Source organism: Siniperca chuatsi, linkage group LG4, assembly GCF_020085105.1.
Source record: "Siniperca chuatsi isolate FFG_IHB_CAS linkage group LG4, ASM2008510v1, whole genome shotgun sequence".
NCBI classification, from domain to species: Eukaryota; Metazoa; Chordata; class Actinopteri; order Centrarchiformes; family Sinipercidae; genus Siniperca; species Siniperca chuatsi.
Window position 1 is genome coordinate 18,911,153 of NC_058045.1, and position 12,224 is coordinate 18,923,376.

A 12,224-nucleotide genomic window follows, 5' to 3' on the forward strand; every position below is an offset into this window, starting at 1 on the left:
TCAGGCCAATTAATTCATCTCTCAAAATGCTGTTGAAGAGCATTTTGAGATACTGTGGATGGGACTTAATTTATACATAAAAATAGGCACAGTATATACTGTATATAACTGTATGTAGAAAAAGTAAACCAAGGTCTGGGTATTCTTTATAGGTCTTTTAATGTGAGAAAAAAAACTTATTGTTGTTGCTACCTATTTTGGATTATGCTGATATTGTGTGTCATACCTCTAAATCTCATCTTTTACCTTTAAATGTTATTTACTATAATAGTTTATGTAGATTTAGTTTGAAATGTCCATTTCACACCCATGATTATGATATGTATGAGGTTCTTAATTAGCTGTCTTTAAATGCCAGAAAAAAAGCCAATGGTTCATATTCATTTGTAAATGCATTCATTTTAATTACCCATTTTACCTGAAGCTATTTTTACAGCCATGTACCTCCATATACCATGTATTTATTAAACACACTATGTTCCTGCAGTCCCTACAGAAAGGGGTAAGGGGGTCTTTTCAGGCTCCCTTTTGATTGGAATAATTTACTTTTATACTTTCAATCTACTATATAAGATCTTTTGGATTAATCAAAACCAGCCTTTTTTCTCATTATTTTCCTGTTATTCCTTCTAATATTCACATTAATAATTTTGATGTCCTGATGATGATTTTGATACTGTTTTTGTTAACTATTGTCTGGGTTTTTTTCTGTGTATGTTATTTTTGTCTGCACCACCATAGTTGGTGAAATATGACTTGTCAAGACACTCTTGAAAATTAAATAATGCTTCTCAAGAGGCTGTAAACAATGCATTTGTTTAATGTCTCTCATGCAAAGAAATCTCTAAAGGTCATAACTGCTACATGACTGGTGTATCTGCGACAAAACCTGAAGAGCCAGCCAGCGTAACTTGAAATGACTGATCACCACTTCACTTTTGATAAAACTTGCAGGAATATTGCATCTTGTTACTTTCTAGGTCAGATGGTATGTGGTGGAGTCTGGAATGACACATTGGTCTCTCCTTTTATCTCTCTCACCTTGATACAGATGTCTTGGTCCATGTTCTGGGAGGGTCCGTCGCCCTCATGGTCCCCCGGTGAGCTGTAGTTGTTCCAGTCGTCCCTCGGGGGGCGCTTCCGATTCACCACCTTCAGGGGCTGGAGGTGTCGGGACAAAGAGGAGGAGAAGGACGAAGGGAAAGGTTTAGAGGATGACTAGAGGAGGGTTGTATAACATCAGGCACGAAGGACAAAGGGGTAAATGGTGATATTAACAGGAAGACAATAAGGTGGAGGAAGAAAACAACATTCACAGCAAAGTGAGACTGCTTTGATGCACCAGTAGGGGAGATAGTGAGAAACAGATGTTGTCTACCTTGTTGCCTAAATCAAGCCAACCCAAAAAAAAAAACAAGTGTGCACATGTACTTACCACAGCCTGGTATCTATTTTGGTTGTGATTGCTGGAGCCAGAGGTTAACATCGCTCTGGGCTCCTGTTCGTCTCCAATCTCATCACTGGAGAAAAACTCGCTGAGCTTCTGAACGCTGCAGATTAAACACATGAGAAAGAAACTGAGACATCAAGTCACTAATGATGACCAGTACAGCAGACACGCACACGCAACATAGACTTTAAATGGGCTCCCTTTCATCCATGCAAATATGCAGCTTCCCTACTGTCACATCGTTCATTCAGTGAAAAAGATTAGAAAATCTATGGAACACGGTAAGAATGTGATTTATCTTTACTTTCTCTCCCTGTCACACACACACACACACACACACACTCACATATCTCTGCATCTCATTAAATCACTTATCTTCTATTTCTCTACCTAAATGAGAACAAATTCTTCCCTGATACATGCCATCTAAATCTAATAACGACTAAATCTGTGCTAAATAACAGATCGGAAACTTGTTAAAATTCTCTCAACTGGGACTAATTTCCTTCAATTTACTCATCTATGTATCCATATGTCTCATGGATTAAGACATTAAGACAAGTATACAGTAGAGAAGTACAGGTAACATGTTCTCCCTGTATCTCACAGCAAATACACTGCAATAGTGACATCAGTATGAGAAGTCTCCCTATCATCACAAGAGCATTATGAAATGAGAATAACTGATGCTTATGCAGCACCAAATGACAAAAATGAAATCTAATGAAATATATTTAAAGTTGCACAATGACGTTTCATTTACAATATTGTTAGCCTATTTTTTACAAAGAAACATTTCTCATGTTGAAGTGTGAAGATTAACTGAGGTGCTGAATCTTCCTGTTGTCTGACAAAGTGTGTCAGATCAAACAGTCCCAAAATAGACATCTCAAAGGATCACAGGCAGCTTCCACATTCAAGAAAAAAAGACACTCTAGTTAAAATAAGGTGCTTACACCAGCACAGTTGTATTAGCTCCTAAAGGCCCATATAGAAAATGTGTGATGTGTAAATTAATGGAATCCTGTAGCATTCAGTTACATCACCCCCACCCATTATACTCCTGCCCTGTGATAATTTTTTAAGAAGTAAAGATAGAGATGATGGGATTTAAACTGACACATCCTCATGCCTGTACAGTCTTAAGGGAAAGAGTTCTGCTTCACTGACATCTTTAGAAGACTGTTTTAACCTTTAAAGCAGTAAATTCATTCATACTTGATTTTGTTAATAATTGAGTGTGGAGATTATGCATCTTGAGGGCATAAATAACCACTTCAGGCAAAGCAGTGAGTTTGTTATTCACAGAATGGCCAAATGTTGAAAATTACTTTTTTGTCTAATTATATATGGAAAAAGTCAATACTTAATTTGACTTTCCATATAGCATTTGCATTGCTCATAGCTCAGGTGAACCCTTCTAATGTTTTGCTCTTCAATACTGAAGTTAAAATTACTAGTTATTAGTATGTTATGTTTTTACTTTTTCTGGACACCTAACCTTTAAGATGAAACTGTTTTGAAAGGTTTATCTCAGCAAATTAAGTCTACTGGGCGTTGCATACCCATCATTCTCAAGTGCTCCTGCTGTGCAGTAGAGCACACCTGCCTGCAGATAAAAGCATGTAAGCTATAAGAAATGGGTTGATAATTTGTATCCTAAGTGCCCTACATAGATCTGTAAAAATATATGAAATGTACCTACATCAACTTTATGACTCAGTATAATAAACAAAGCAGTATACACATCCAGAAGCATGACAGGATGGGGAGTTATTGACTTGTGCAGCATTAGTGGCAGAAGAAGGGAGACCTGTAACTCTGCGGCAGCCTAATCACAACAGATGTCTTGACTGCCAAACTAATTAGGAAGCTAATTGCTGAAATAAATAGGCACAACGTCCCAGTGTCAAGTGTGAGACAAGTGTACTAAAACAGAGAAATGTAAGCACTTTGTTACATAAACAAAGGCTGATCCGATAATGCAGCTGATCCATCTACTGCAGGAAAAGGTCAAGTGTTTCATCTAATCATGTTGCTTTTCACTGCTCTGCTCATTGTCAGTAGTGTCTCTGTTGTTTCAGTTAACATCTCCTTCTGCATGACTATTTTCAGACACTTCCCAACTAATAAACATTCAAAAACAAAAACAAACCAATGTTTCCTAGTTTCTCTATAGATTATGAAACTGTAGTCTTTGTAATTTATTTAAAAAAAACAGCATGAAGAGGATAAATCTCAAAAAAAATAATTTGAGTTTCTCACCTAACAAGAGCCTTGACGGTGGAGCGCACCACGCTAGAGAGCAGGAAGAGGGGGGTGACCAGGATGTGAAAGAGGGACAGAGAGGCAAAGGCCACAGCTGGGGACAGATCAGCGTCCTCAGAGATGTGAACATGAACCACAAACGTCTGCAGGATGAGAGGGAGGACAGAATGGCCTGAGGTTAGTCTCAACAGCATGAACTTAGATCCTGAGACCTGTGAACTGGTAACTTATGATTGGCTGGCCTGTTCAAGGAAAAACCCCATGGAAGAGAAACACACGTCATTCTCTGGCTGACAGCGTCAAGTTGCTGTTAAACTTTGAGTTTGAGGAGTATGATAAAATCAAATCAAAGATGAATCATTTGTCTACATTTGTTGTTTATAATCGTCCCTCTCCTTGGTATCTGTGTGACTTTTCTAATTTGTCACTGCTCAAGTCTACGACCATGAAGGACTTCTATAAATACAGACAGGATTTAGTGTGGTGCTGTTAGAGAGCCCTCCACCATGTCACTTGAAATATCACTAGACATCTTACAGTCAGACTGCCTGGCACTGTCTCTGCTCTGTCCTTCACACAGGGGCAAAGTCAACAGAATGCACTCTGCTCAATAGTTATTGGCTCTGTTTATAATTAGACACAACTATAAGTAGGCTCATCTTAAGCAGAGCATATTGAATCATTTACATTTATATGAATTAATGGTAGAGCTAGAATTTAAACTCACCGTCAATACAGCTGCGATGGGAATAGCTGCATTCATGAAAACTGAAAGCAGAAAAGAAATGAGGGGGGGGTAAGTTTCATTTCAAATGAATTATTACTTGGTTACATATGGGATGAGAAAATTCAACATCCTTTAGTTTTCGTAAAAACTTTGCAAAACCAATTGGACAGACTCAAAAAGCACATGCCTGGGGTGTACTGTTGGACCAGCAGCCATTATGCTATTAAAACCCACAGTGCTCCACATTAGACAGACAGCTACAGTAAAAGTTGACGTTAGCTAGCATTAGCGTAGTGTTGACCTAACATTGGTCGAAGTGTTTCCTTGCTGAAAACAAATCTCATAGCGGATTATAAAAAACAGCTGAGTGCCACACAGCAACAATGGCTACAGGGAGAAAGGACGACTGTATGATCCTATATTTTCAGATTTTTATTTTAACGTACTGTAGCTGTTGAGCTCATTGCAGCTGGCTACATGGCTAGCTAGCCACAAGTACCTCAGCAAAGTGTCTCATAATGGGTCTAACGTTACACTGTTATATGCAATAACTCCCTCAATAACAGTCACGTTTTGGGTCTAAACACTATAATGAGCAGATTTACATAATTTTGGAACTTTAATTTACATTTGACATGACACATTGGTAATATATTAAAGACCTATATCTAACCTTCACTTCTCCCAATCAGTTGTGTGACTTTCTAAATAACAATAGTTTATTTGAGGATTTTCAGTCAGGATAGAGTGCATCATAGCATAAAGACAGCACTGGTGAAAATACAGATTACCTTTTAATTGCATCGGACAATGGACTTGTCTCTGTACAGGTCTTGTTAGATCTTAGTGCTGCATTGGACACCATTGACCATCACATCCTATTACAGAGATGGGAACATGTGAATGGCATTAAAGGAACCGCACTAAGCTGGTTTAAATCCTATCTATCAGATCGATCTCAGTTTGTACACGTTAACGGTGAGTCCTCTGCGCATGCCAAAGTTAGTCACGGAGTTCCACAAGGTTCTGTGCTTGGACCGATTCTATTCACCTTATATATGCTTCCTCTAGGCAATATTATTAGGAAACACTCCATAAACTTTCATTGTTATGCAGATGATACCCAATTATATATATTGATCAAGCCAGATGAAACTAACCAGTTAACTAAACTTCAAGCATGCCTTAAGGACATAAAGACCTGGATGGCCTGCAACTCTGAAGTTATTGTACTTGGCCCCAAACACCTCAGAGACACATTATCTAAAGTTATAGTTACTCTAGATGGCATTGCCCTGGCCTTCAGCACCACCGTAAGGAACCTCGGAGTTATCTTTGATCAGGATTTATCCTTTACCTCCCACATGAAACAAACTTCAAGGACTGCCTTCTTTCACCTAGGTAACATTGCAAAATCAGGCACATCCTGTCTCAAAATGATGCCGAAAAACTAGTGCATGCATTTGTTACTTCTTGGCTGGACTATTGCAATTCCTTATTATCAAGCTGCCCGAATAAGTCCCTTAAAACTCTCCAGTTGATCCAGAATGCTGCGGCATGTGTACTGACAAGAACTAGATAAAGAGATCATATTTCTCCAATATTAGCTTCTCTGCACTAGCTCCCTGTAAAATCCAGAATAGAATTTAAAATCCTTCTCCTCACTTACAAAGCTCTTAATGGTCAGGCACCATCGTATCTTAAAGAGCTCATAATACCTTATTACCCCATTAGAACACTGCGATCCCAGGATGCAGGGTTAGTTGTCTCCAAAAGTAGAAAGGGAGCCAGAGCCTTCAGTTATCAAGCTCCACTCCTGTGGAATCAGGTCACAGTTTGGGTTCGGGAGGCAGACACCATCACCACATTTAAGAGTAGGCTTAAGATTTTCCTCTTTGATAAAGCTTATAGTTAGGGCTGGCTCAGGTGTTTTAAACTCATCTGCATAAAAATGTTATCAATATAACCTTTAAGTCTTGTAAGGACATTAGTTGCTCTTCATCCCCTTTTCTAGTTCACTACTGCATGGTATTTTATTGGAAAAACAAAATGTAAAGACTAGCATGTACAACTTGGAATGCAGATCAACTGAACTGAACAGAACAGTTGGACTGGGCCGGGCCTCGCCGCACCCACACACACGTTCATTCCCTTTTCTCTGCCCACTATTATATATTATTAAATATTGACAACTACGCAGTAAATTCAAAATATCATGAAATATTATCTAAAAAATGCACAGATGTCAAGATAATAACAAATTACTGCAGTTACAGTGTAGTCCTAGCACTGCGTTAATGGTGAAATTGTTCTGTTCCATTACTCTCGGAAAATTGTCGAGGAGGAAACTATGATGCTCACTCTTCTTAAAGTGGTCATATTATACTCATTTTCAGGTTCATAATTTTATTTTGGGGTTGAGGTTGATGGTTTAATTTTCAAAAAACACCATATTTTTTCTCATACTGCACATTGCTGCAGCACCTCTTTTCACCCTGTGTCTTGAATGCTTTATTTTAGCTACCAAGTGAGGCATCTCACTTGTATTCAATCTTTGTTGGGAGTTGCACATGCACAGTACCTGAGCAAGGTGGTGTGATCCAAAACAAAGCCCCTTCAGCTGGTAACTATGACTTCAATTCAGCCGTAAATGTTCCAACAACCCGAACCAGCTTCACAACTTGGAGCAAGATGTTTCCAAGTGGTAAGTTATTAATTTGTTACTAATTTATCTTTCATAATTAACATTTTAACTGTGCACTGTCTCTACATCACAGTAACAACTTTTATGTCAATTGACTGCCTGGAGGGTATCTAACGTTATTTTAATTTCGTATTAAAACTGCTCAATTCGTGCATACATAGTGACGTAGATACGTTACGGAATTAAAGGCTGGACTACAGTTGAGCTGTTTTCAGGCAGTTCAGGAGCAGTGTTTTCTGTGGGAGAAGGTAACTCCCCTTTGGGGTGGACATTGGGCTTTTTCACTTTGCAAACCTACTACATGCACAAAGAAGATATATAACACAATAAAGGGAAGGGGAAAAGCCAAAAAGCATAATATGACCATTTTAAATCAGACTACATGCATTTGTGTGTGTGTGTGTGTGTGTGTGTGTGTGTGTGTGTGTGTGTGCGTAACAAAGTTATGTTACGTACGTGACGTAAGTTAAATACTCTACTTGAGTTAACGTTGACTTTTGGTTTCACACGAGACACAAACAGTGGTCTCCTGGGTGAAAGTACAGTGTTTGTTTGACCCATCCATCCACCCCGACCTCGTCCCTATGTGGACTTTTTTTATACTACGTCACCTGACATTTTTTTCTCTATGACATTTGCACGTAAAATGACACACCATCTCTGCACAATACAAGTCAGTAGAGACCAAATGGCGTGAAATGAAATGCAAAAAGCCAAAAAGACGTTGTGATAACATGCAAAATGACTTAAGATATGGCGTGTTATCCATTTAGTGATACCAGGCCTGGCGGAGATCTGCACTCTCACTGGGGAGCACTCTTCTAGTTGTTTTTTTTTTGCACTATTTCATGAAGTTCAAATGTCAGAGAGCAAAGTTCCCTGTGTGCAGAGGAAACAAAGTGCCTTACTGGATATGGATGTGTAAAGAGCGAAGGCCTGCAGGCTGGTGAGCTCTTTGCCCCTGGTCTCCTCTACACTGTCACAGAAGATGTGTTCCCAGGCATACAGCTTCAGCAGCTTGATGCCCCGCAGCAGCTCATTGGTCTTCTTTAGACGTTCACTGGAGTATTCCTGCAAGTGGGAAGGGAGACTTTGATTACACAAACGTAATCTGACACATCAAGGACAGATAAACTACAAGAGGTGCAGCCAGAGAGTGACACAAATGTTAGAATATGATATACTTTATTGTCTCTGTAGGGAAATTTGTCCGTACTCGCCGTGGAGAATATGAGATGGGTCAAACAGTATTCTCTGTGCTTGCCTGAGAAGACAGTGTGCATATACTGACTGACTATGCATTTTATTTCAACATGTGAATAGATTTTTGGTAATGAGATACTCTGACAAAAAGCAGTCACTACTTTTAGTTTCTCTGTGATGTACTGGAATAATAGGTTTCTAAAAATCAATTGATTCCAACATGATTATAATAAAACAAAGAATCTGAAGCTACGCTAGCAGCTCTGTGAAGCTGTAATGCTCATTGCAAAGTTAACCAAAGTATTTTTGGTTCATTAGTTCTGGCCTGATGATGGTGCTAGATGAAAAGTTTGAGGATCACTTAAGTTAACAAAGACTTTGAATGCAAATTGCATGGTATTCCATCCAACAGAAATTTCACTCTGACCACAAATGTCAACCTCATGGCTGTAATAGAGGAAAAGTCAGGGGATCGCCAAAGTTAGCAGTATTCATCCACTGGGGACCATGAATGTCTGCACCAAAAATGTGCACTGATCCATCCAGTAGATGTTGAGATATTTTACAGGAAAAGTGAAAACTTTTCTGCCCAACCAACAGACATTGCCATCCATAGCCACTAGCATAGCTAAAAATAGATACAAATATTCACAAACAGTACTGCATCTCTGTAAAAGAGCCAATAAAAATACTCACTAAAGTGCTCTTTTGTGTTTGGGACAGCTTAGTGGCCACAAAGTATTGTACAGGAGCTAATACAGCGATGACGGTCGCTCCAATCAAGGCACTGATTCCCAAGAGGTAGTAGAGCAGGATCACTCCCACAACAATCTGAGAGTGGAAGATACAGAGAAAGACAGAAAAGAAAACATATTAACTTTGTGGTGAGAAAAATGAGGAATACAAGACTTCCAAAGAGGCAGTCTTCAGTTACACATCGACCTTTTAATTTTGTACTTGGCCCCAAACACCTCAGAGACATGTTATGTAACGATATAGTTACTCTAAATGGCATTGCCCTAGTCTCCAACACCACCATAAGGAATCTCTGAGTTATCTTTGACCAGGATTTATCCTTTGACTCCCACATGAAACAAACTTGTGGTTCCTAGAGTCTCCAAAAGTAGAATGGGAGCCAGAGCCTTCCGTTATCAAGCTCCTCTCCTGTAGAATCAGATCCCAGTTTGGGTTTTGGAAGCAGACATCATCTCCACATTTAAGAGTAGGCTTAAGACTTTCCTCTTTGATAAAGCTTATAGTTAGGGCAGGCTCAGGTGAGTCCTGAACCATCCCTTAGTTATGCTGATAGTAGACCTAGACTGCCGGGAGACTTCCCATGATGCACTGAGCTCCTCTCTCCTCTCTTATCCTCTCCCTCTCCATCTTTATGCATTTTTATCCCATTAATGCATGTTACTAACTCAACATCTCTCTCCCGTAGTTTTGTGTTTTCTCGTTTCTCTCCTTTCTCCTCCTGTCACTTTCACCAGATATTTCTGCCTCCGGAGTCTGGAATATGATTGCGGGCCTCCTACTGCTCCCATGTTCCTGCTCGACAACCACACTACAATTATTATTATTAGTCTTATTACTATCTTACTATTATCATTATTATTCCTATTGTTATCATTACTATTATTGTTTTATTAATATTACCACTATAATTACATTCTTATTATTTTAAAATCCTATGTGGAACTTGCATTGTGCTACTGTACTCTCTCTCTCACTCTTTTTCCTTGCCACTGTCGCCAAAGTGCTTGCTCTTGGTGGGAATTGTTGAGTCTCTGTAAATAATATTATAAAGAGTACAGTCTAGACCTGCTATGCAGGAAAAGTGCAATGAGATAACTTCTGTTATGAAGTGGCACTATATAAATAAAATTGAACTGAACTGAATCCTTATGAAAACCATATTACCACAGTGCACCGCTTTGTGAGAAGCAGTGACCTTGAGCATAATAAGGCCATCAGCATATATACAAGGAGATGTAATGCAAGTGACATACAGCTTAAAACCCTCACTTCTGATACCTGCTATGAACGTATGGATGTATGCACTGACATTCATACAAACATGCTTACAAGCAAAGGAACATGCAAAGCAGCATATTTTTTCTACAAGCTTCTAGATTTCAAAAACACAACTCTTTACTTCAACACCGGTCAGTAAGTTGAACAATGAATTAAGAGTGATCAAACCTAAATATTTATGAAAATTAAGCTTTTAACATCCTCTCCTCTCCCAATTTACAACAGAGATGAGTCATGTTTCCACCTGTCCTTGGCTCTTTTCCAGCCACCCACCGTCTTTGGCATCACACTGAACGCATGCCGGATTCAGTAATCCCCAGGACACACGGAACCAGATGGAGATGGATGTGACATTTCACACTCACACAACCTCTCCTTCATCTTTCACAGGATAATGTGTGCCACTGGAGACGATGTAGGTGATGGGTAAAAGAACAGCATGATATGATTTGAGTTCCTTTGTAATAACTCTACAAAAAGTAATACCTTTTTATAGTAGCTGCCTCTTAGCTGTGAGTCATATGTAACCATGGCATTTGGCATGGCAATGGCAATGTACAGTTGTGGAGCCACCAACCCCCCACACAGTTTCTGTCAGCTTGTCACATGAATCACACTTGATTGAAAGGTGGGGTAAGTGATTCTAATCCAGTACGTCTATCTCCTCACAGTACGCTGTCCGTTCAGTGTGTGCACTGAAAAAAAACTCTGGTGTTTGTCTACACAGCCCTGGTTCTGTAAATGGGAAATAAACAAAGCGGCTGCGAGCCACACAACATATTCCAGCCATGCCAACCATGATTTGTGTCAGGTAACGTTAAATAACTTGCCCACGGATATTCAGCTTCCTTTCTAGTTTGCCAAGATATGCTGTTGTTGTGATGTTTGTTAGCAGGAGAGTTGTGAGTATCGCTGTCTGGAGCTGGTCTGCTGGCTGGGAAACCTTCTCGTCCTCTCTGGCTGTTAGCTTCTCAGCAGCAACTGTAGCGACAGTTTGCTAACCCACAACCTAGCTAATGTTAGTTATATTACCTGCTGTGTCATTGTTTGCTCTATATCAAGGTATTAGTCATGGTATTGGATTTCTCCAGAATCGCAAACCCCACCTTTAAGTGTGTGTTGTTAAAAAGCGTCACGCTACATACAATTACATACAGTACAATCACTCCCTCTAATTTGCCAGACTGCTTCCTAACTACGATATTTCCCTCAGCACTACTGTACTCTGCTACTGACCTTTTGGGAGGTTGTCCCCATGGTCATTTTACCCAATATCTCCAGGACAGGACTAAGAGTCACTACATCCATTATATATGCCTATATTTAGGTGTGGTGATTTGAATTAAATGTTAACTTCAGCTTGCTAACATGCTCACAATGACAAATGCTAACATGCTAATGTTTAGCAAATATTATGTTTACACAAAGCACAGCTGAGGCTGATGGGGATGTCATTAGTTTTGCAGGTATTTAGTCATAAACCAAAGTGTAGGACATATTTTTATATTTCAAAAAAGATCTATTGACTCAACTAATAAGACTGAATGTGATTTGCTTTCATAGGTTATAAATCAGCAGGTCACTTTATATAAATCTTACCAACATTAAATTACAAAAGTGTTCTTTTTTATACTTTGCGCCTGACAAGTCAAAATGCCTGCTGTGAAAAAGCCCTAATACTGAGCACACTGTATGCTAAAAGGGTACCAAGATACAGAACAGAGCTGGTTACTGGAGAGAGATGGTTTTGCAAACAATTCCTGTTCTCATGTATTGGGTGAGGTGACAAAAGTGACCAAAACATCAGAGCAGTCATTCAATTGAAAAACATGAGGATT

At 39.3% G+C, this 12,224-nt stretch overlaps 1 protein-coding gene across 5 annotated transcripts in view; it reads right to left on the reverse strand.

The window, feature by feature from the left end:
* Nucleotides 1-12,224, reverse strand: part of abcc8 (ATP-binding cassette, sub-family C (CFTR/MRP), member 8) — a 62,972-nt gene that overhangs the window by 28,579 nt on the left and 22,169 nt on the right. For 3 of the 5 annotated variants that reach the window (XM_044191898.1, XM_044191897.1, XM_044191896.1), the window contains exons 10-15: nt 9,049-9,183; nt 8,058-8,220; nt 4,446-4,486; nt 3,716-3,861; nt 1,436-1,550; nt 1,042-1,218 (exon numbers count right to left, since the gene is read on the reverse strand). In XM_044191898.1, coding sequence (XP_044047833.1) covers nt 1,042-1,218; nt 1,436-1,550; nt 3,716-3,861; nt 4,446-4,486; nt 8,058-8,220; nt 9,049-9,183 — 777 coding nt within the window. The remainder of the gene's footprint in view (nt 1-1,041; nt 1,219-1,435; nt 1,551-3,715; nt 3,862-4,445; nt 4,487-8,057; nt 8,221-9,048; nt 9,184-12,224) is intronic. The other 2 variants (XM_044191899.1, XM_044191895.1) reach the window with 1 other exon arrangement.